At 31.9% G+C, this 25,081-nt stretch overlaps 4 protein-coding genes across 5 annotated transcripts in view; 1 reads left to right on the forward strand and 3 right to left on the reverse strand.

Moving 5' to 3' along the window:
* Positions 1-4,131, forward strand: LOC104808979 (axial regulator YABBY 5). The gene is made up of 7 exons (XM_010534849.1): positions 1-272; positions 1,437-1,556; positions 2,616-2,739; positions 3,065-3,113; positions 3,261-3,336; positions 3,667-3,744; positions 3,924-4,131. The coding sequence occupies exons 1-6, from the start codon at positions 186-188 to the stop codon at positions 3,733-3,735; spliced, it is 525 nt and encodes a 174-aa protein (XP_010533151.1). The 5' UTR covers positions 1-185; the 3' UTR covers positions 3,736-3,744; positions 3,924-4,131.
* A 12,567-nt stretch (positions 4,132-16,698) lies between these two features.
* Positions 16,699-17,238, reverse strand: LOC104808980 (transmembrane protein 234 homolog). The gene has a single exon (XM_010534850.2). The coding sequence runs from the start codon at positions 17,221-17,223 to the stop codon at positions 16,756-16,758; it is 468 nt and encodes a 155-aa protein (XP_010533152.1). The 5' UTR covers positions 17,224-17,238; the 3' UTR covers positions 16,699-16,755.
* A 1,951-nt stretch (positions 17,239-19,189) lies between these two features.
* On the reverse strand, positions 19,190-21,869 carry LOC104808983 (probable sulfate transporter 3.5). 2 transcript variants are annotated; one of them, XM_010534852.1, is made up of 7 exons: positions 21,788-21,862; positions 20,960-21,061; positions 20,552-20,838; positions 20,247-20,437; positions 19,983-20,044; positions 19,796-19,872; positions 19,190-19,626 (listed from the first exon to the last, which is right to left on the reverse strand). In XM_010534852.1, exons 1-7 carry the CDS (start codon positions 21,852-21,854, stop codon positions 19,474-19,476), a joined length of 939 nt encoding a protein of 312 aa, XP_010533154.1. In that variant the 5' UTR covers positions 21,855-21,862; the 3' UTR covers positions 19,190-19,473. The 2 variants fall into 2 exon arrangements, with proteins under 2 accessions (XP_010533154.1, XP_010533155.1); XM_010534853.1 differs by lacking the exon at positions 20,960-21,061 and having other exon boundaries at positions 21,788-21,869.
* Positions 21,433-25,081, reverse strand: part of LOC104808982 (CBL-interacting serine/threonine-protein kinase 24) — a 5,707-nt gene continuing 2,058 nt past the window's right edge. Inside the window, exons 8-15 of the mRNA XM_010534851.2 lie at positions 24,992-25,081; positions 24,595-24,684; positions 24,361-24,483; positions 23,732-23,851; positions 23,386-23,502; positions 22,520-22,576; positions 22,348-22,422; positions 21,433-21,995 (exon numbers count right to left, since the gene is read on the reverse strand). The exon at positions 24,992-25,081 is cut by the window's right edge and continues 7 nt beyond it. Of these exons, the coding sequence (XP_010533153.1) occupies positions 21,900-21,995; positions 22,348-22,422; positions 22,520-22,576; positions 23,386-23,502; positions 23,732-23,851; positions 24,361-24,483; positions 24,595-24,684; positions 24,992-25,081 (768 nt within the window). The 3' untranslated portion in view covers positions 21,433-21,899. The remainder of the gene's footprint in view (positions 21,996-22,347; positions 22,423-22,519; positions 22,577-23,385; positions 23,503-23,731; positions 23,852-24,360; positions 24,484-24,594; positions 24,685-24,991) is intronic.

The following is a 25,081-nucleotide window of genomic DNA, read 5'->3' on the forward strand; positions in this document are numbered from 1 at the left end:
CTCTCTCTCTCTCTTCATCTATAATTTTTGTTCTCTATTTCTCTTTCCTTACACACACACACACACACATATATATATATAGCTCTCATCATCAAAGCACAAGCTTATCAAGATATCATAGCTCTTTTGTTTGATCTCCTCCGAGGAAATTCTCCAATATTTGAGCCCAAAAAACTGCGAAGACAATGGCCGGATGTCTCGACGCCGCCACTGCCACCGCCTCCGAGCAACTTTGCTACATCCCTTGCAACTTCTGCAACATCGTCCTTGCGGTATATATACACACACACACACATGTATATATGCATATACATATGTGTGTGTGTGTGGTTTAATCTTTGAAGAGATATATAGATCTGCTTTTCTTGTTTTTGGTGTTATAATTGGTTCTTCTTTTTTTTATCAGTTTCCACTATCTTACAAGCATTCAAAGTTTTTTTTCTTCTTCTTCTTCTTTCATTTAACTCGTTTATTTATCTTTTTTTTTCTCCAGAAAATAATAATAATAATTGGGTTGTTTTATTTTTCTTTTGTTTTCTGGTGCTACGGACAGGTCTCGATCGTTTCTGCTACGATTTTTTTTTTAAATTCTAGTTATTTTATATTATTTTCTTCAAATCGTAAATCATTCTTCTTCATTTTTCCTTGTTCTGTCAAAGAAAAGTCATACACGTTGAAGCCTTTCACGTACTGTTTCAGACCAAAGTCGCCAGAGCAAGAATCCCTAAGACAATCAAGCCATGCTCACTCACTTATATACATATATATATATATATATATACATATACATACACATACATATGCCTATATTTATACTTGTTCGAATGAGAATTAAAATTTCCCATTTAATATGAACACTTTGAAACCTAAGTGTTAATGTTAAGACACCATAGGATATCTAGATTTGTGATTCAATTTCTTCTTCTTCTTCTTCTTGACAAGGATCATCATTTAGTTTCTTTACCTACACCTAGAATCTCTTTTTTTTTTTCTCTAGTATCTTTGTGCCCTCCAAATTAAAATCCGATCCGTATTCTCATAAGATATTTGATTTTCTTTTTTTATTTCTTTTATTAAATAGACTAGAAGAAAAAAAAATGTTATATACAATAATTAAAATCCGAAAACAGAAGATTAAAATAATAGATATTTGGATTCCGTGCTATCTCATACTTTGTAGACATTAGAGAAATAGTTTCCATAGGTCTTCTCATTCATGAAAATGTTATTTTTCTTCCGACCAAAGAATATAAAACCCGGATCTAGGTTTCCCTAATCATTGAAGCATCCGAACCAAACCTCATCCATTTTCCAGATCGAATTACCTTGTTTTATTCTCTCATTTTGGTGAATTACGATGAAGAAATTAAACGAAATATGATACTAAAACTTCAAAAAAATTGAAATTAACTCTGGGGTGTTCGAATTTTGTGAAGGTGAGTGTTCCATGCAGCAGTCTGTTCGACATCGTGACCGTCCGATGCGGGCACTGCACCAATCTGTGGTCCGTCAATATGGCTGCTGCTCTTCAGTCCCTTTCACGCCCTAATTTCCAGGTATTATATTCATTATATATATATATATATATCCCTAAATTTTAGGGTTTTCGATAAAATGAAATTAAAATGATGAGAACCCTATGAAATCTATGGTTTTTTTTTTCTTTTCTAATAATTCACACACATTCACTGGGTTTTACGGTTTCAATTCAAAGCATTTTCCCCTCACACGCATATAAAGATAGAATATTTTCATAATTTCCCTAAAATTTAGGGTTGTGTTTTTCAATGAATTATAAAGCCCTCTGAAATCTAGGGCTTTTTACTGCTGCTTTTGAGGAAATGATAGACAAAAGATCTGAGCATTTCAATGCATGTTTCTGCCAAAAATCACCGAAACCCTAGCTGCAAAGCCGCCATCTACATTCATAGCCCCAAAATTTAATGTGTTGATTTAAATTGTTTCCTGTAAAAAAAAATATATATATAAAAAGTTCTTTTTCGTTTTCATTTATTTTTATAATTCTTTTTCTGCAATAGATGCGCATTATATGACTCAGGTTGGCAACACATATAGCTTGACTTTTCTTTTATAGATCTTCGCAGCCTTTTTGTTTTTTTTTCTTTTTCCAGAGAGCCCTAGCTCTTTATTTATTTATTTATTTATTTATTATTATTATTATTATTATTATTTATTATTATTATAATATACTCGATATAGGTTATTTCCTCTTTGATTTGATTGACATGAGTGTTAGGGTTTCTTAGGTTCTTTCCTTTTAAAGTTTTTTTTTTGAAGATTCGTTCTATGTTCTTGTCCTCTACTGAGGAGCCTTTTTTTTCTTCTGTGTTTTGAATTTTTTTTTTTGCTTTCTTATTATCTCTACATTTTTCTCTGTTAAATCTCCTTCTTCTACATTTCCCAAACTAATTGGGATATTTCATAATGTCTGAGTTCATTAATCCATCATTTACCCCAAAGATAAAAAGTCTTAACCGATTAAAACCCTACAAATAGATTATATATATATAGAGATGGAAAAACATGAATCTTAATTTGGCATCTTTGGACTATGAACCGATTTAATTAAAAGAAAAACGATTTTTATGTATCAGGCGCCGAATTATGGGATACCAGAGTATAGGAATGAGTACGGATCATCATCGAGATGCCACAACAAAGTCCCCTCCTCTAGGGTTTCTACTCGCAACGTGGGCGAACAAAGAATCGTAAACCGTCGTAAGTATTTCATTCAATTCTTTTTAGGCTATTGACTTATTATAAACATCGTTAGGTGATTTGTTCTATTGTGAAATATATATGAAGAGTTATGGAGAATTATATGTTATGGAATTATATTCCTAATATGATTAGTGTCAAACATACGGTACCAACGTTAATCGTATTAGGAATATAATTCCATAATATATAATTCTCCATAATTCCTCGTATTTTTTTCAATATGTTCAAAATTCTTGTGGTTTCTATGAATGTTTTGTAAGAAAAATGGTGCAAAACCAAGAAAAATCATGCAGGCATTTAAGAGTGATTTTAATTGTTTCAGCTCCCGAGAAGCGGCAGCGAGTACCTTCGGCATACAATCAGTTCATAAAGTAATCAAATATCTTCTTTGATTATATTATATATATATATATATATATATGTGTGTGTGTGTGTGTATTATATATTGTTATAATTTCTTTTAGTGAAATATTTGTATGTATTTACGTGGATTAATTAACGCGTTTCTTCAAATATAGAGAGGAGATTCAGAGGATTAAGGCGAATAATCCAGACATAAGCCACAGGGAAGCATTTAGCACCGCTGCCAAGAACGTAAGTTTCACATGATAATCTTTTATTTTCTAAATTTGCTGGTTATATAATCAGTCCAAATATCAAAATGATACGAATAGAAAACGAATTAAAAATTATGGTGAAAGGGAACACTATACGATTAGTCTGAATTAGATGAAATGATATATATTTATCTATCCAACTTTGAGTTATGAAATATATATATATATATATATATATATAAACACTATATCTTCAAACATATTGTAATATAATGTAATGGCAACGGTTCTTATAATAAGAAACATGAATTCAAATGAAATCTAATGATATAATACATTATGCTAATACATATTTTTTTTTATGTAGTGGGCGCACTTCCCTCATATCCACTTTGGTCTGATGCTGGAGAACAACAAGCATGCTAAGCTAGCTTAATTAACCAATGTAAGTGTTACAACTCTAATAATTACACAAATCTTATAATGAAATTTTTATTTTGCTAAAAAAAATCAAAATTTCGGTTCTTTCCCGTCTAATACAACCCTATACACATCTCTAACTTTTTTTGCGATTCCGATTTTATTTTATTTTTTTTGGTTCGATTGTGATTTGGGGGGGCAAAGATGATGAAGAGTTGGTGGATAAGCTGAAGTACCATGGAACAAGAACTGAGAGAATGTCTTAATTTACTGTTTTGCCACTTTGATCAGTTTGATTCTGCATAAGTTTCCTAAAACATTTCCTTGATGTAATATTCTCGAAGAGATCTATCTTCAAAACTCTCATACATATCTGTAACCGTAAATAAATTTCATACTTATTTATGTATCATTCGTATGTTTTCTGTCACATGGCGTACCATTTCATTTTTGTTTCATCATTGTTATGAAAATAATAGGCGAATCTATCAGTATATAGAGTTAGATACCGATGGACTATAATAATAATAATAATAATAATAATAATAATAATAATAATAATAATAATAATAATAATAATAATAATAATAATAATAATAATAATAATAATAATAATAATAATAATAATAATAATAATAATAATAATAATAATAATAATAATAATAATAATAATAATAATAATAATAATAATAATAATAATAATAATAATAATAATAATAATAATAATAATAATAATAATAATAATAATAATAATAATAATAATAATAATAATAATAATAATAATAATAATAATAATAATAATATATTTTCTTGACATTTATAGGTGCCTTTTGAGGTGTGCAGAGTGAAGTGACCGCACAAAGCTACAAAATATATAGTACCCAAATTTATTATTGAAAATAGTAATATATTATATTATATTATATGTTGTACCAACATCATTTTGTTTATAAAATATATATATATATATATATATATATATATATATATATATTCGAGTTTAAACTCTTAGCAGCATTATTGATTTTTAAAATTGGCTGTGCGTGACCCTAATAACAACGTAGAGAGACGACAAAACCCTACTAAGTGACGTATATGATAAACATAAACGGTGTATTGATGTGTGTGTATATATATATATATTGATAATCAAATGTATCGGCGTTTCATCTTCAAGGTCCTGGGTTCGATTCCACTGGTGGGGAGGGATGTAATTTCTGGATTAAAATGGTCCATATACAAAGGCTGGTCCCGGGCCTAGGGTGGATGTAGTCGGGTCGAAGACCCGAGGAACCATCCTGGTTATCAAAAAAAAAAAAAAAAAAAAATGTATCGGCGTTATATTTAGGAAATAATCCTGTTTATGATCGGACTTCCGGGAATCTGTGTGCACTTTCTCGTGGGTGGATTTTCTAGTTTCTTCCCCTCGTGCTCTGACTTGTCATACGATAAAAGCTTAGCAGAATTTGCAAAATGATTTTATGCAAAATTATTCCTTTTCAGATAAAATCTTTAAAATAAAAGTCCCTTGTGTATCCAATGAAGCAGCATAATATAGGGAGTACAACTCATAAACCATAGTCTCTGCCTCTTGGGAAAAAAAAAGCACTTCTATTATAAGGACCACCATATTTTTTGCTGCTTTTATAGGGAAAATCTCATAAAAATACACAAGATTCTAATTCGATAAATAAATACATCAAACCTCGAAATATACCACAAAATATCTCAACTCTTGAAATCGAAAACAATTTACTATGAACCGATGATATCGTTAAGATGCTGTTAAAGTCCGTTAAAATCTTTGTACAAAACAACTTCAAATAATTTAGATAGAATCATCAACTATATAATTAAGGATCATATATGAAATTGTTTTCGAATACAAGAGTTGATGTATTTTTTTTTATATATTTTAGTATTTGGTATTGATACTTTTTTGACATTTTGTAGAGATTGCATATTTTTATGAGATTTTTTTTCCTTCTTCTTATTATATACATATTTCTATTAAAAGAACCCTTGCAAAAAAGCACTTTGGGAGTGTGACAAAAACCCATGTTGTCATTTCATCATTCAAATGTTGACCAAATAATATGATATGATATGCTTATACTACACTACAATGTACATTCATGTCTCTAGCAATTGGTTTCTTTATAATACTTGGAGAGAAAAAAATCGTCTTTATCGACGGTGGGTTCTTTAAGACGTCTTTTCAAGTTCTCAAAATACATTATTGAATAATAAAAATTGAATTAAAAGCTCAGTTAGAAAGAAAGGAAATTCGTGGGGGAGAGGGACCTTAAGCATGTGTTTCAAGGGATTAGGGTTTCTTGATATGGAGATTAGTGTTTCGATTTTAGCTTCAAACATGTGGCTAAATCATCTGTTCTTGCACATATTTTAAACACATATATTAGGAAAAAAATATTTTGTCAAAAATATTTAATATGTAGATAATTATTATCTTGAATTTTGAAACATACATAATATTTGACTATTGCTGATAAATGGTAAATTTGAAAAAATATAAAAAAAATACATGGAAAATCTAAAAAACATCATTTGTTTTGAAACAAAAAAAACATCGTGTGAAATTAAACGAAAGGAATAAATTGATGAGAAGTTCCATTACGGAAATTAACGATTCGAACCATAAAAGGGTATTCGATATATAAATGTATCGGCGAGTTTGTTAAAATTAAAAAAACCTTTGGTACAAAACTAAAAAAAAAAAGCATGAAACCATATGATATCATGTTAATTGCTCGATTGCATCATCTTATATCTTTCCTTGCCAATATCGCGTTTCTTGTTCGTTCCTAACCATTCGTTCGAGTTTAGTTCGCATTCAGTTATTTCGGTCTTAGAAAAACTATATCCGTTCGATTTTTATATTGATTTTAGTTTGGTTATAAACCATTCGCTTTTTATGTTGAATTTAGTTTGGTTATAAATCTTTCTTAATTAAATACTTTACTATATAAAGAAGAAACATAATGGAAAGGGTGGAATGTGGGGTTGGTGCAGTGGAAATGAATTGAGTGAGGGGTGGGTTCTGACAAGTAGAATCTGAAACGTCAATTTCATGTCTCAATGGTCATGTCTTTCACTTTGGACTTTTGTACCAATCATCCTCCTCAAGAATGTTTGGTCCCCAGCTTCTTCTATATATTTCAATCAATCCCTCCCATGATTAATTTGTGTTTTTAATTATCGTAATTTCTTCTTCATTTTAAACGATCTCGATTTTACGTGATCGATCGCTCAAAAATGCCACCAATAATGCAAATAACTAAAGAAAATTAAGATTATCTAGCATACTTTTCGCGAATTAGACCGACCATTCGAGCATATATATGATCGAACAATAATTGTCGTTAAGTACTTTCGTTTTTGGTTCTTTGTTGTTGTTTGATAATTGGCGATCTTAATCTGTTTCCCAGCCTCTACTTGGAAAGGATATGAACCGTATATCGCACTAGGGCAAAATATCAAGAATTCGAGGGAAAAGATTAGGAATCTTTTGGACATATATTCAAGTCGTTGATAATGTTATTCATATATATATATATATATGTATATGTATATGTATATGTGTATATGTTTAGGGAGCAAAAGACAAGAAAATGTTTAGTCGTAAGAATTAAGTTGAAAAGGGATAAGTTCCTTGTCTCAAAATGACGAGAACCAACAACATGCTATTATTCCTGAAAAAAAAATCGAAATAAAGCATATAAAAGAGCATCATGTTCCTCTTTCGATAACTTTGATTGAGACTTGTAACACTCACTTCACCGTCTAAACAAGTTCTTTCCCGGAAAAAAAACCCTAATATATAAATTATACATATACAAACAAATGTGATGTAAAACAAGAACTACCGATATCACCGTACACACCTAACGCTTTTAGATTGTTAGTGAACAAGTAAAACGGTGGATAAATGAAACACATACATATCCTGTAAGATGACATCTTCGATCCGATATGATAATCTCATCGTCAACCTCGTAAAGACGTATGAAATAGTAGAGAATTTGGATATAATTAACTTCAATGAGTGTAATCAATTTTTTAAAAGCATTATTTTATCCCTATTGGGTAAATGGTATTATAGGAATATACTTTTTAGATATAATGAAGTATCAATGATTTCAATTTACACTTCTGTTAATTATCAAATAGAAATTTGTTTTTAAGAAAACAAAAAAATTCGTGCAAAAAACTATATGGAAGAACACACTCAAAATCTCTCACTAAATCACTTAGATCTTGTTCTCTCTTATTGTAATCGTTCTCTTCTGTGTTATGAAGCCTCTACTGTATCTAAATACATTAAAAATGTTAGAAAACGTTCGAAAATTTGGCAGTTTTTGTCGACCGATCGTAATTTTTCATCGAAACCGACGTGTTGTCCAGACAAAGATCGATCGATCGTAAAAAACGACTCGGAGAATATATTAGAAAAGGGTGGAAAAAAAACACAAAATCGTTTCACATGGAACATGTTCAACTAAAAATAGTATTATGATGTGTAGTTAGTTGTCCGAAAGAATTGGTTTGCGTTGCGACATCAATAGAAATATCCAATCGCTTGAAAATGTTATCTTTTCTTATCCAAAGGTGATCAAAATATCATTTGGTTTCTCTAAACAACAGACTAGACTATGAATATGTTACTTGCAGCCTCTACTCGTTACGATCTCTCATCAATCGTAGAAAATAACCTGTCGAATAAATAGGTGGCTCTTATAAATCGAAATCCCGGCGTTTTGGACAATATCTAGACACTTTCTACTTTAGTTTTCGCCCCTAACATCGGTATGGGATCATATATATATATATATACAAAGTATACCTCGGCCTATTGAGGGATAACCCTAAAACCATGCAAGTGAGGAACCTGAAATTGTGTTCACTACAATGTCCTTGAACCTATTTGTCTGGAGGCTCCTATTTTTATTTCGATTCATCCGAGTTTGGCCCATGTTTTTTTTTTCTTTTTGGATTTCATATGAAGAACTTTGAGACTAGAATCAAAGTGGAAGAGATGGTTATATATGTTCATGGTAGTTTTATGCGTTGGGAGATTGGACCTGTGTTTGTTTTTGGGCTTTGGAGAGCCCATTATGTAGGCCCAAATATAGATGGATCAAGCCCATCATAACGTTTGGTGAGACCCAAAGACTGAATTGGAGTCGTATGAAATCCCCTAAAATACTTAATCTTTAATCATACTAGTTTAGTACCCGCGCGATGCGCGGATTATTCCTTTTTTAATTATAATATTTGTTTAAATTAATATTAAAAATAATATAGATTATTTATTGGATATAAAAATATATTTAAAATTTAATTATTGTAATTTTATATAATGAATCTAAAGAAGTAAAACTGTAAAGAAATATGAGTATCGTTTTCTATATATATAGGTTTGATATTATTAATTTGTTATGGACGCCCTCAACTCAATCTTTCTCTTATCTGATCTCAAAAAACATTTAGTTAAAAGATAATAAAAACGATATTGTTAAATATTATAGATATGATTGGTTTTTAGAGTAGTTAAATATTATAAATTTATTATAATTCGACTATACTTTTGTTCTTCCATTTATCTTTGCTGTTGTATCAACAACGCTGTCTTGACACGATTTTAAAATTTTGAAATGTGTTAAAAAGTACATTAGTTTTAATTGTTTCGGAAACACCATAAACACTTTAATAATTTTTCTACGGAAAACGGTGAATAACTAAAATAACATCTTTAACATCGTCAACGATTAACTCAACTCGAAACCTTGAAAATAAATATTAGCAGATAACAACAAATTCGTTAATATTAATATAAATAGTGTAATTATGAATAAGAAAAAATTATAAAAATACTTCATCACTTCTGGAGTGTTTGTGTTAATAATAATAATAATAATTCAATGAAAAACACCAAATTAGCTCAAATGTACTATAGAAATATTTGAACTTACAAACTTTTATATTAATATTAGGCGAGACCCGCGCGATGCGCATGTTATTTTTTTATTTTATTATAAATTTTATTGATATAAATTTAATAATAAATAATATATATTATTTGTTTAATTTAGAGTAAATATAATAATAAAATTAAATTATTGTAAAATATGCATTTTAAGAAGTAAAGAAGTGAGAAAATATGAATATCATTATGCAAACAGTTTATAAGATCGATATCAATGATATATTAAGGGTGTTTTATTGTTGATTTGTTTTCTTTGATCTCTATTTTAATTTAATTTAGTTATAAAGTAATATTACAAATTATATTATCATTAACTATTAAAGTTATCTTTTATTTTAAAAATAGTTAATTTTATATAGTTTTTTATATATAAATAATTATATTTTAGAATTTGGAAAAATATATAAACTTTCTAATTATTTTCTATAATCCTACATTCGTTTTAACATTTTTAATTATTTAATGATTTTAATGACATATCACTGTCATATGTAAAAAAATTAACATATCATCATTGTCTCATAAAAAATACATCAATTAAAAATATAAATAATATATATAAATCTATTTATAAAAAGTAAAAATATAATTTTTTAATTCATGTATAAATTTTTTTATCTTTTAGTTTTGGTAATCTGTTGATCTCATATATAAAATTTTATAATTCGTTAGTACTTTTAAATCTATTTGATAAATATCTGTCATCAATCTGAATTGTAATATGAAGAAAGTAAACAATTACAAAACCACCTTGAAAAAATCATATATTTATTTTTTTAACGTAACCTTTTTCTTTCGTTTCGCTTATAATTCCACACCCCACGTAAAGATTTTTCAGTTTAACATACACGTCTCGGGACGTTCGGTTCGTCGAAGGGGTTGACTGTTTTGGTGACACGGCATGGACAGACTTAGAGTTGCTTGACTATAACACTTCTTTAAAGCATCTGCTTTCATCTCTACGTGTGACAGCTGCCAATCTCCACTCTCCTTCCTCTTCTCTTCAATCAGAGCCTGCCAACGCCTCTTTAGTTGATCCCCAGGTTCCCACGTTGTCTTCTCCATCTATTTGTCAAATTTAATCAATATGATCTTTACCCGCGCAAATTTAATCAATATATATATATAAAAGAATAACCCACGCATCACGGTATTAACATTTCATTACTTTAATATGATCTTTTTTTCTCATATTTGTGAATTCTTCCACTTCTATATTCATCCATGTTTCTGATATCAAACCAAATTTTCAGATTTCCATAAATTAAAGAGCAAGATCCCACACCAGAAAAACCAGCGACCGATTCAGAACATTTTTTGAAACCCATTCTCTTATTCACTTTCTCTTCTTCTGCAATCTCTCACCGACCCACCTCTCTCCTCAACCGTACCGGTCTCCTTCTCCTTCCCCTCCTCGTTTTCCTCGGAATTTTCTTACCTTGGATAGGAACACCCTTATTCTCATTTCCAAACACGGGTTCTTCTTCCTCATCGATATCCAAATGACGCGACTACACTCTCCCAGATACTGCCGCGTTCGCCGACAAAAAACGGGACCTTGATCGTCTACGCCGAGAAGTAAAACCCATCTTTTCCATTACAAAAACTTTGGCTAGTAAACCCCTCTTTCTAAAACCCCATTTTCTCTATATGTAAATTCCATTAACCATTATCACCAACATGGTTGCAGAGAAACATAATCATATCATTCTTTTGGCTATAGCTATTCGAACATAACTCATATTGATGGAGATTGTAGAGGTTGGATCGGAAAGTCAATGGAAACCATGCCGCCATGTTCAACTACAGATACGTCATGATCCGCAAGGGCAACCTCTGGAACAGGTTTCAATGTAAAGATCGGAATCCTCCTCCAGAACTCCCCGGCAGAACATGTACCATACTTCTGGTGACCGATTCCGGCATCAACACGATTACACTGCCACCTCTGCTGAATTAATTCATCGATGACTCTAGTCGTGATATGGGCACAGTAGCAACCTAAACACCGACTTTTATAGCACTGAACTTAGGTGTTGAATGGGAGGTAGTTTTCGGAGTTTTTGGATTTTAAAAATTGAAAAAACCGACAATCAAGTTTTTTAAAATTTGGTTTTCCTAAAAACCCGGAAATCTACTTTATAGAAAAAATCAACTAAAAACCAAAAGCAACAATTTTTTAGATTTACGAACTTATAAAATCCAAAAGCCAAAAACCAAAAACTAAAAATCAAAAACTAAAGCCAAAAACCCAAAATAAAAGCCACTACCATTCAAAGTCTTAGTATCTAATGGTTCTCCTTGTATTTTTCACATATAGTGGACTAATGTATACGAAGTTCTTTAGTCTTGACCTTTTTTTGTTTTATTTTTTTGTTTTATTAGTTACATGATCAAATACAATTATGGTTTTATAAACTAATTAAAATTTCTATTTAGTCCAACATAACGTTTTCTCATTAATACATTGTTTTTTTATATTAAAATAAAAATAAAATTTAAATATAAATGTAATCAAATGTAAATTTAAATTTAAATAATATATTAAACTAAGATCAAATTTTTTATATAATAAAGATAACTAAATTAAATTAATCTATTGATATCTACCTTTTTGTTCATTAATTTTTTGTTACTTTTTATTTTCATGAAATTTGTAACTTTCATAAAATTTGTAACTTTTATTATTTTTTTATTAAAAATAACAATAAATTTTATAAAATATGATCAATTTTATAAAAATTCTTCTCACAACTTTATTTTCCCTGACTCTAAAATATTCTGTAATTCCTTAAAATCTATCATAAAAAATCTTCATTTAAAAATTTAGCAGGAAAAATCTCCATTTTTGAATTATTTTCAAATTAGTACCCGTAATAAAATGGCGTTAAATTTCCATATTCGGATCCGATGTGACATTATTATTTTACCTACATCAGACAAATCTGATTAACATGTGAAAAAATTTACCAACTGGTTAATCTTTAAAAAAAAATTAAAATTTGATTTTAAATAAATAAAACAAAAACATAATCTACACTCCTTTTGGAGAGAAATAAAAAAAAAGTTATAATTCTCCCACAGTCTTTGTCTTCTTTATCTCCAGCATCGCCATCAGGTCATTTTTTTTTGTTCTAATCTCTCTGGTAAAAGATTAGATGAAGTTTGAAGTTGGTTCCCATTTACTTACAATCTATGGATGCCCTAAAAAACCTACAAAAAACAATATAAAAAATTCACAAAATTAAATACTCATGTCGATGTCATATCGAATCTCATTGTACGATGGAAAACTATTGAAACCCACATGAGAAAAATTCATTCAAATCCAAGAAGAGAGATTTCATGAACAACCCAAGTGAGAAAATTTCAGCATATAACCCATATGAGGAGATTTTAACAAAAACTCATGTTTGAGCAAAATTCAGAATTAAAGAATAGAAGAGGAAAAAATATTGAGGAGGCTTACTTAGTCCTTGCTCAACCGGAAATATTCTTCAAACATTCCTGCAAATCATCTTCTTCGGAAAATCTTTCATAGAAGACGAAATCCCCCGAAAAATCTTTGGAGGAAGCCCAAGATTCCCATGGATCACAGCTTCGAATATCTCCTCCACCGCCTCGTCGTAGAAGGAGGAGTTCCGGTGAATTTAGTGTAAACGACGACGACAAATCTCCAAACATTGACTTAATCGGCGTACAAACTCGCAAGAATCCTAAAAAAAAACTTGTGTTTCTTTATTTTAGATACAAGATTTATTTTACTCACACCGTCTTTATTTTTTTTATAAATTAACCAAATTGAAAAAATTCTTTACGTGGCAATGAGATTTGTCTGATGTTGTAAAGATTATAATGCCATGAACGGTAATATCTGACCACGTAGGTGATTATTCTTCTTGATCAATAATCTCATATTTTTGGAAACGGAATTATAGAAACATTGAATCCAATAAAAATTATGGTCATTAGTTAGTACCTTTTATTAATAGTTTCTATCTGTTTGTCGCACTTCTGTTGAGGTCCTTGAGGAAATAAACTCTTCTCTAAAAATTACAAAATCATATGTTGTAACAATACCATCAAAGGTTTTTTTTTTTGATAAATAACAATATCAGCAAAGATATAAAAGACATAAAAGGTTATGAAATAAAATCGGTCACTTACTTTCCCATTTCCAAGAAGAAGTTGTGAATGCCAACCTTGCATTGCACGAGCTGCTACATCTCTTCTAACCCGCCCTGATCCAAAACCCTAGCGAGTTATGCATAAAATTAAAGGCACTTAAACAGAAAGTCCTTGTGCAACATCATAACAAAAAGGAAATTAACCAAAAAACACAAATGGACCCAAAGATCAACGAATAGATGGTGCAATTTTTATTTTGACTCTGGTGGTTTTCAACTATCTTTTGTAAAGTTGGAAAAGCAATAGAAAGATGTAGAGAAAATTTTACGGAATGAAACCAACCTTTTAACCAAAAAAAACAACAACAACGAATAGATGGTGCAAAAAGAAATGATGGTACACAAGAATACATCAAAATGGAATTTATTATAAAATGAGCAGATATAATTGCTAATTAATAGACCACCTTTTTTTTTGCTTTAGTGGGCAAATGAATAGTTGTCACCGTTTCTTTTTCTAAATTTTTAATTTTTAATTTGTTACGTTAGTCATACGATAAGGTTGTAATTAATTAAAACTTTATCATCATTTAATTCTATCATATTGATATGTACCACAACCAATTCGTCTGATTGGTTGATTCATACTCCCAATATAAATATTTTTGGCAAAAATACAATAACTACCATTTACTCCAATCATAATTGTGTTGGACTAATGTAGATTCTAAATGACTAATTAAAATTAAGAAAACAGACAAATAGTTGCCACATAGATGATGAGGTGGATCCCATGTGTCCTCACCAAATCTCTCCAAATCCAACTTTTATATATATAGATAGATTTTTTATTTCCATAAAAATATTGGATTTTTAATTTGTTATAAATAAAACTATTGATCAATCAAGTTACCTTGATTTTCGGTAATTTATTCCTAAAATTCACTATGTATTACAAAAAGAAATTTCAAAAATCATCGAAAATTTTAAAAATAATATTATATCATTTTAAATAACTTAATAAAAATTTAACATCATTAATTTGACTCTAATATGAGACATCGAAAAGTGAGTTTGACTATAATCTTATTGAATAAAGGATAAATGAAAATAGTAAACCAAAACTATCTGATGAGAAGCTAATGAACTAAAACAGATTTTTGGCATGTGTTTAGAGATTGTGATCATCCCGTAATCATATCTATTTTCGGGTATAAATGAATAGGATATAACCAATACACAGAATATCACTGTCGATCTTATTGCCCATTGTGGTGATGCTTGTCTTTCTCTTGCTTGTACTTCTTCTTCATCATATCGATCTTGTTCTTAGATTGTATATCGATCATCGAAGTTTTGCCGGAATCATCCCACTGTTTACGCTCTCCCCCAAAAGGATCACGAAACTTTCTTCGATCAACATCGTCGCCACTGCATCGCTCCAACAATCCTTTCTCCCTCGACATCCTCCGAAGGCTCCACCGTTATTGTTATTCCCTCCTCTGCCTGCCATTGAGCTAGAGACATTAAAATATCTGGCAAAGACGACAAAAGATAATGAGACGGCTCTAGCGACAATGATTATTGGTTATTTCAATTAATCTTTTTTATTTGGGTTAATCTCCGAAAAATACCTGTACTTTTCTCTTACCTCAGTTTAATACATATACTTGTTTTTAGCTAAAAATCACTACAATTGGTTTATCCCGAAACAAATTTTATACTTTCAAATTATTGGCCAAAAAATCTCTAGCATCAAATAATCGCCACGTAGACAAACGAAAATCCTATGTGGCAACGAAAAATATCAATCTCTCATAATCATCGCCATATCATTGTCACATCAAAAATTAAATAAAAATTAATAAATAATAAATAAATTAATAATAATAAATTGAAAAAATAAAAATATAAAAATATATTTTTGTTTTAAAAAATATGTATATATAGATTTAGTAAAACATAATATATATTATTTGTTTGATTTAGAATTAATATTATTATAAAATTAAATTATTGTAAAATACGTATTTAAAGAAGTAAAGAAGTGAAAAAATATGAATATCCTTTTGTAAACGGTTTTATTAAACCGATATCAATGATATATTATGAATGTCCTATTGTTGATTTGTTTTCATTAATCTTTATAAAAATTTAATTTAGTTATAAGATAATACTAAAAATCATATTATTAAATATTATAGTTATCTTTTATTTTTAAAATAGTTAAATTTACATACACATTTTTATATATAAATAATGTATTTTCGAATTTAAAAAACATATATGATCTTTCTAATTTTTTCTATAATTTTACATTAGTTTTAACTTTTTTAATTATTTAAAAGTTTTGATGATATATCATTGTAGTATGTTAAAAAAATAATATCATATCATCATTGTCTCATAAAAATCTCAATTAAAAAATATAAATAATCTATATAAATCTATTCATAAAAAATAAAAATATTAAAAATATAAACTATATATATACACACATATATATACAAGTACAAATATATATATATATATGTATATGTGTATATGTGTATATATATTTATGTGTGTGTATATGTATTTATATGTTTTTATTTTTTATGAATATATCTATATATATTATATCTTTATTTTTTTTAATTGAGTATGAGTCTTTTGTTAATTTGACTGTATAGTTTTTGTAGTCTGTTATGTTAACCTCATGTATAAATTTTTATAATTTCATTTCTACTTTTAAATTTCTACGATAAATATCTCACTTTTACACCATCGATTTGAATCTTCAAAGGATTGGGAAACAGGGCTACGCTCTTATTGAATCTAAACCTCAGATTTCCTCGTGTATTCATACGAATTGTATCAGATACCCAAAACTACGACACACAATGTCACCAGTGAAGATTTTTCAAATTGCATTGCTACAGAGCCAAACGCCTAACACAATAAACGCCGTACCTACGAAGGCCAGTCCGATTTTAGTCTCCTCTCCCAGCAAAATCCCGAACGCTGCGGTTGCGGCGAACGTCGTCGCGTTCGTCACCGGAACGGCGAGCGAGATCGGCGCGTGGCTCAGAAGCGCGAAGAATGTGGCGGAGGCCGATAGGTTAATCAGGAAGGGGACGGAGTATTGCCAGAAGAGGAGGAGATCGATCCAGCCACCGAGAGCTGAGAGGATTTTCCGGCGGAGGACTAGCGAGATCTGCGGCGGAGAACCAGTTTTTTGGGATTTCCGGTGGTCCCAGGTGATCGCACCGCGTCGGATCAGGGCGTTGGTGGCGCCCCAGACGAAGCCGACGGCCACCATTTTCTGGATATCTCCGATCATCGCCGGCGATCTTACGCTCTTTGCGTCGTTGCAAACAAAGGATTCCATTACAAATATATTAATCATTCAATTTACCTTCTAAAGGATCTGGACCGTCGATTATTTCAAATGAATAGGCAGTCAATTCTAATATATTATCTTGACCGTTGAATACTAGAGTTGATCTGAAGTTTAATTCATATAGTCCACCGTCAATTCGAATATATGATCTTGACCGTTAATTACCAGATATGATCTGAACAGTTAATTTACAAACACGATCTGGACCGTCAATTCCAATATCTGATCTTGACCGTTGAATATCAGAGTTAATCTGAGCCGTTAATTCATAGATACGATCTAGACCGTTAATTCTAATATATGATCTTGACCGTTGATTATCAATATTGATCTGAGCCGTTAATTCATAAATGCGATCTGGACCATCAATTCTGATATATGATCTTGACCGTTGATTATCAGATATGATCTGAACCGTTAATTCATAGATGCGATCTGGACCGTCGATTCCAATATATGATTTTGACCGTTGAATATTAGAGTTGATCTGAACCGTTAATTCAGAGATGCGATCTGAACCGTCAATTCTGATATATGATCTTGACCGTTAATTATCATATATGATCTGAGTCGTTAATTCATAGATGCGATCAGGACCGTCGATTTCAATATATGATCTTGACCGTTGAATATTAGATTTGATCTGAACCGTTAATTCAGAGATGCGATCTGAACCGTCAATTCTGATATATGATCTTGACCGTTGATTATCAGATGTGATCTGAGCCGTTAATTCCAATATATGATCTTGACCGTTGAATATCATAGTTGATCTGAACCGTTAATTCATAGACACGATCTGGACCGTCAATTCTGACATATGATCTTGACCGTTGAATATGATAACCGATCTGAGCCGTTAATTCATTGATGCGATCTGAACCGTCAATTCTGATATGTGATCTTGACCGTTGATTATTAGATATGATCTGAACCGTTTATTCATAGATGCGATCTGGACCGTCAATTCCAATATATGATCTTGACCGTTGAATATCATAGTTGATCTGAACCGTTAATTCATAGACACGATCTAGACCGTCAATTCTGACATATGATCTTGACCGTTGAATATGATAACCGATCTGAGCCGTTAATTCATTGATGCGATCTGAACCGTCAATTCTGATATGTGATCTTGACCGTTGATTATTAGATATGATCTGAGCCGTTTATTCATAGATGCGATCTGGACCGTCGATTCTGATATATGATCTTGACCGTTGATTATCAGATATGATCTGAACCGTTAATTAATAGATGCGATCTGGACCGTCGATTCTGATATATGATCTTGACCGTTGATTATCAGATATGATCTGAGCCGTTAATTCATAGATGCGATCTGGACCGTCGATTTCAATATATGATCTTGACCGTTGAATATTAGATTTGATCTGAACCGTTAATTCAGAGATGCGATCTGAACCGTCAATTCTGATATATGATCTTGACCGTTGATTATCAGACATGATCTGAACCGTTAATGAATGTATGCGATCTGGACCGTCAATTTTAATATGTCATCTTGACCGTTGAATATCAGAAATGATCTCAACCGTTAATTAAAAGACACGATCTGATCTGTCGATCCGTTAAAACGATCTGGACCGTCACCAGTAAAATAAGACGGCAGAATCATCGTTCACTTTTTATTAATATAAAACTAAAAATATGTAAAATCCTAAACCAAACCGCCTTTAATTTTTTTAGCCATGGATATATTTTTAAGTAGTCTTCAAAATGTTGGTTAATCGAATAATTGAAGATTATTATAATAATTCACTGCACTTTGATTCATTCTTCAATAGATGGAATTTATAATTACTCCATCAAAGATTTTGTTTGTTAAAAAAATAAAATTTAAAAAAAAAAGAATTTGTTTTTATATATTCTTTTCGGAATACAAGATCATGGAATTCGACAATAGAAAAAAGGAGAATCAGAGGCTCAATTCCAGATACACCGGAAATATTTATTACACAAGAGAAAAAAGTGCCAAAAGCTTTAGAGAGAAACAAAAAATAATTAAGGCACTTGAAACCCTCCATTTGAACGAGCAGCTTTTCTCCGAGCAGAACCCTCCTCCATCGTCACAATGGACCAAAAGCTATAATCAAGCTTCTTCTTTTTGTTTTTCCCTTTTAAATTTGATTTAAGCCCCATTTATTAACCCCTCACATAAACCGACCACCAAAGTAAACCGGATTTTAAAAGATAAATTGCTAAGAAGGGAAATTAGGGTTCCGGTTTAAGGGACGAAAGAGAGAACCGGCATGATTGGATGGCGTCTTCGACGGATAAGAAAATGTGCTCTTTGCCAAGCTTCTCAACGAAATGAGACAATGTCATCTTCTCCAACACTTCCACTCTTGGATTTATTATTGCCATCTGCAATTAAATTTAAAAAAAAAAACATTTCTTAATTTGTAAATATATTGTACCTACGGTCTTAACCTAACGTTATAACTCCATAAATAAACTATTCCTATACAATTTTTAGTGATGTTTATGTTATATTCTCTCTTCGGACGTATTTGTAGGGTTCGATATTACGTACCTTAATGCCTCTTGCTCCAAGAATTCTTCGGACTTCCAGCAAAGTCTCGATCCCGGTCATGTCGATGGCCGAAACTCCTATTAACGATATTTACAAAACTCCATCGTAAATTATAAGCATGAAAAGAAAAAAAAATTATTGTGATTCACGTAAGTAATGGAACAAATTAATGTTGTTATGTAATTACCCGACAGCTCGTGAAGAAGAAACTCGACAGGTTCGGTCTCATCCCGGATCCACCTCAAGATCCTGTCATGCAATAACCCTAGAATGTTATGTCTAAAACTATATATGCATGTATTTCCATTGGTTATAAAACATTTTATGTTCCTCGAATTCTATGATAATGAGAGTATGCATGCATTCTTGGATCCTATGAAAAAGATAGAAAGCATTCTTAAGATCGAAAAAGGAGGAGGAGAAAGAAGGAGAAGAAGAGAGATTCTCGTGCCTTTCGCGGACGTAGGTAGAGTTGGCGAAATAGACTGGAGAACCCAATTGGAGAATCAAGAACCCGGCGTTTTGCTCAGCAGCCGGGTATTGCTCGACATCCCTGTACGTCACGGAGTTCGGCATTCTTCCCAGCTTACATGTCCCGGGTCGAGCAACGTACAAGAGCGATCTCACAATCGAAACCGCCACCTAATCAATCAATCAACACATATAGTTACAGAAAAAGATATCGCGAAACAATGCTTCAAAAAGAAAGAGTTCCATTCGGGTTTGGAATTGAGAAAGAATCACTGTGTATCGTACCGACATGAGGAGGCCGTAGTCCATGCTGATGAACGAAACGCCAAAAAAGGCGGTCATACAAACGAGGAAATCGAATTTATCGACCTTGTAGAGGTGGTACATCTCCTCATAGTCGATAAGACCGAGCATAGCCGACATGATGATGGACGAGAGGGCGACAAGAGGCGTGTAGCTGAAGATCGGGGCCAAGAACAGAAGAACAAGCATCATGCAGAACCCCATCACAATGTTCGACATCGGGGTCCTTGTCCCCGCGTTGTAGTTCACCGCTGTCTTTGAGAAGGGTCCTATAATTTGTCGAAAAATCAATTTCAAACGTTAAGATCGACGAATATCTTCCGTCTAATTCGATCTCAATTACTAAAGTATGATCATCAAATCAAGATATATATATAATGAGTTAGTTACCTGTTGTCAAGTAGCAAGACGTGAATGAGCCTATAACGTTCATGAGACCAAAGGCGATCATCTCTTTGTTCCCGTCGAATGTGAAAAGGGTGCGAATTTTTACTGTATATATAATAAAATACATTTTATGTTTTGTACTCATTTTTAAAAAAAAAATGGCTGTCGACCTTTTTTGTCCGATAATGAAAATCTTTCTCCATTTTTTTTCTAATTTTATATTCAAATCTCCCTAGGGGGCCGTTTGAAAACCAAACGGTACCCAAAAATGCATTATTTTTTTTCGAATCAAATTTTAAGAAACCCAAAAAATAAAAAAATAAAAAAAAATCTAAATTTGTCTTAATAAAAACCAGAACTGAACTGAATTAGAATCAAAACCGAGTCGAACATAATATTATAACCGAATAATACATATTTTTATAAAACCGAAACACCCCCTAATCCCCCTAATTCTTGCTTCGCTCAGCCAGCCATTCATACTCACATATGTAAATTAATAGATGTGCGGACCAATACAATCGCAACCGACAACCACAATCTTTTGTCGCGTTTAAACCACATTTATAACCACGTTTTCTGATCGCTGCATCACAACCGCGTTATCTCTCTCTCACAGGACAGAACAAGTCGTACTGCACAGTTAGCAGCTGAATCCATCAACGAAACGTGAAACAATCGTCTTTTAAACCATTTCTTCGAATCATTTCAAAACACAAACACACACACACCACCCAATCTCTGGAAATAACCCTTTTTCTTTATTGTCATTTGTACCCTAAAACGGCGAAGAACTCTGAATAGGAGAGAGATCATTTATACATTACTTACTTGAAATCGACGTCGGGTAGCTGAGAAGGGTATTAAACACGAGAGCCCGTGGAGCGAAAATACACATAACCGAGGTCTCGGTCAGAACCGTGTATCGGGATAATGACAAGGTTTAGCAAGTCATTGTTCTTAGTAGGTCTGAGCTTGGCGTTGATTCCGTCGGTCTCCATATAATGTTTACAAGTTTAGCACAGAAGTTCTTGTAGAACTGCAAAAACCGAACATCCACACGAGTCGTCTCGATAGGTTAGATTGTCCGGGCACAAAAAATAAAAAATTCTCGGAATGTGAAACAATCATTCATTCATGTATTAACGCTTAAATCCTAAAACTTCGGGACGTGCTGGTTTATTATATATGCGTAAAAGCAAAGTAATGTTCACATGAACTTAGATTTAGGATTGACATGCGTTCTTGGAGTTCTAAGAGTGAAATTACTTGATCAAGTTCTGTAAGCATTCGAGGTTTATATGATTCATCTATCCTGAAAGGCCGTTTCAAACAATTATACGTAGAACCAGAATCTGGATTAGGCTTTGTAAAGTGGTAGTTTGACTAACCTTGTGGTATTCGAGAGTTTCACCGGCGGCTTTTCTGACGTCTACCATGAAAAGAGACGGCGCCACTTCGTAAATCTGCGTGAAGATAGAACTCGGTTGTTGAAGAGATAACTTTCAATAGAAGCAACCAATTTCGAGGGGGAAAAAAAGAATCTAACACAACAGAAATTACCTCTATCACAACTGCGAACTGTCCGGCCTTGTTTGAAGATAATCCCTCGAGCCTCGTCTGTTGATTACAGAAAAACAAGGAGCCCATGAACAGTGGCGGATCCAGAAATTTTTTTCAACGGAGGCAACAATTTTAAATATTATATAAAATACAAAAGCTAATAAAAATATATCATCACAAAAATATTTTTCGTTTTACAAATAAATTTTACGATTTTTGATTTTTTGAAATCTATCCATAACTTCATTTTATAACTGTCTAAAATATATTTTTTCGATAAAAAAATTAGATAATCACTGATCACCAATCTGACTGCACAAAGTTGTGTTTACGAAATTCAAATATTTCTCAACAGTTGCGATGACAACGGAACGAACAAAATCAAAGTCAATTTCAAAAGTCTGTATACTAATGGATACGAAAGATATTTCTTTGTTTCCACCAGTAAGATCTGCAAGATTAGTCAAATTTAAAATTTTATCATCTTCCATCAAATTGTTGATGTAGATATTGAGTTCATGTTGAAGAGATATTTACTCTCAAGAACTGAAGTTATCAGAATAAAATCCAACCAATTTCACCAAGTTATAAGAATTATTATTATTTTTTAAAATGTGGATGGGGGCAAGTGCCCCCACTCATATACGTATAGGTCCGCCCATGCCCATGAACCAGAATCAAAATAAATCTAAGTTTCTTGCTTGTTAACAGAGGTACAAACAATTTTTACAATGTTCGCTCGGCTGTATATACAGATCATGGACTTTAGCTAAAAAAAAGGCAATTCCATTGTTCTATATATTAGTTTTTATATTTGGTGAAACATCTTATCTATTTGAATGAGTATATTTCCAGGACTCAGTTACCTTATAATTGCGTGTATGAACCTTGAGACCCATTGAGTTTGCAACAGCTTCTATGTTAGCGATTATTACTTTGGCTGGTCTTCGTGAAACAAAACGGGTTTGCCTTTTTATGAAATCCTGCAAGATAAAAGGATCGGCTGCTAACGAATATGGCGAAAAAAAAACGTTTTGGATTTCATTTCTATCAGCAAATGAAAAGTTATAAACTGTCTCCCAAAACTTATAGTAACTATTACACAGACGATCATACAGAGAAGCTTATCAAATATATAAATCTCATCCCAGACTGTGTTAATCGAGATTTCAGAACTCGCGACCATAATATAAAACCGCAGCTAGTTATTACCTGTCGCCTATCGAATAGCGCAGATAAGTTCAAGCCTTGGGATAGGGTAATCATCTCAAATGCATTCATCATCAGCGGACCCCCTTCCTTGCTCTCCACATTATCGGCTACATAACTCGCCTGTGAAATCACATTGGTCAAAAAATACATACTCAAAAAAACACATGTTATTGCTCTCAATTAGCAGATTCAGAGTATCAAGAAACTTTAAAAAGTCCCTGATGCATGGAGAAATTAAGTATTAAGCTAAGGGAAATAAAACTTCTGAACCATGCAATGCATACACTACAATACATAACACCCCAATCGGGTATAATGTAAATATGGTCAGGTTCGCACCAAATTCTTCAAGCTACATTATTTTCGTGGTTCCTATAGATTTTTGTTAGATCAATTGGGAAAACAAATCTGATTACTATATATACCTAGCCCTCTTAGACTTTAAACCAGAATCAGCACATATCTGCTGCTATCTCAACTCCTTCAGCTTTATTATCACTTCATTATTTTCTTTAGCATATAAGAGATCCAAAAAGACTTCACATAGCATTAGAAACTAATGATGATCGAAAAGATTGAATGATAAGGAATATAAAAGTGCAAGAGTCGATTGAAGTAGAAAAACCAACCTCGATGCAATCGAAAACAGCACGAACATCATCAAAATTCACTTCCTCATCCTCACTTGGTCGGACGGGCACATAGGATTTATTGAACCAAGCATCTTGTCTAATTTCTTCAATTCGAATACGCTGCTCTAATAGGTAATGATAATGGTAGAAACAGGAAAATTAATAAAATGTTAAATAAAGGTCCATGAGAAACTTTAGAGATGCATTAGTATGCTAAAGTAAAAAACTCACAGTTTTGGGATTGGGGTCAAGTATTTTATGTATCAAAGACCTTGCCCCTGCGGAAAACCAATGCGGACAAGCAAATTCTGCAGCATTTATCTGTTTAATGAAAGGAAAGGCCACAAACCATTAAAACAGTGACAAGAATTGAACAGCTAAATGGAAGAATTTTTCCAAAATGCATGACAAGAAGTTCCTTTTATTCTCTTGATCCATGTACATTCAAGCCTAATGAACAGAACATTAACATCAACCTGATCAAGGAAAATGAAAATTTTCAAAAGAAAATTCATGATTTGCTGGTTCCTACTTCCCAGTAATTAAATAAAAGACAAAGTATGCAGAGCACTGGAATTTTCCCTCCAAAACCATTCCTATGGGCCCAAGAAAGAGAGCCTTTACTCACCCTTCTGTACAATGCCGGTAATTCTGTTTCAGAAAAGGGTAAAAATCCCGCCATTACAACAAACAGAATAACTCCGCATGACCAGATATC

Source organism: Tarenaya hassleriana, unplaced genomic scaffold (assembly GCF_000463585.1).
Source record: "Tarenaya hassleriana unplaced genomic scaffold, ASM46358v1 Cleome15, whole genome shotgun sequence".
In the NCBI taxonomy this organism is placed as follows: Eukaryota; Viridiplantae; Streptophyta; class Magnoliopsida; order Brassicales; family Cleomaceae; genus Tarenaya; species Tarenaya hassleriana.

Coding starts and splice junctions, on each gene's coding strand:
- LOC104808979 (XM_010534849.1), top strand. CDS start 186: ATGGCCGGATGTCTCGACGCCGCCACTGCCACCGCCTCCGAGCAACTT. Junction 273..1,436: donor TCTGCAACATCGTCCTTGCG/GTATATATACAC, acceptor AATTTTGTGAAG/GTGAGTGTTCCATGCAGCAG. Junction 1,557..2,615: donor TTTCACGCCCTAATTTCCAG/GTATTATATTCA, acceptor TTTATGTATCAG/GCGCCGAATTATGGGATACC.
- LOC104808983 (XM_010534852.1), bottom strand. CDS start 21,854: ATGTGTATTTTCGCTCCACGGGCTCTCGTGTTTAATACCCTTCTCAGC. Junction 20,839..20,959: donor GTCTTGCTACTTGACAACAG/GTAACTAACTCA, acceptor GACAAATTATAG/GACCCTTCTCAAAGACAGCG. Junction 19,627..19,795: donor TTGGAGCAAGAGGCATTAAG/GTACGTAATATC, acceptor ATTTAATTGCAG/ATGGCAATAATAAATCCAAG.
- LOC104808980 (XM_010534850.2), bottom strand. CDS start 17,223: ATGGAATCCTTTGTTTGCAACGACGCAAAGAGCGTAAGATCGCCGGCG.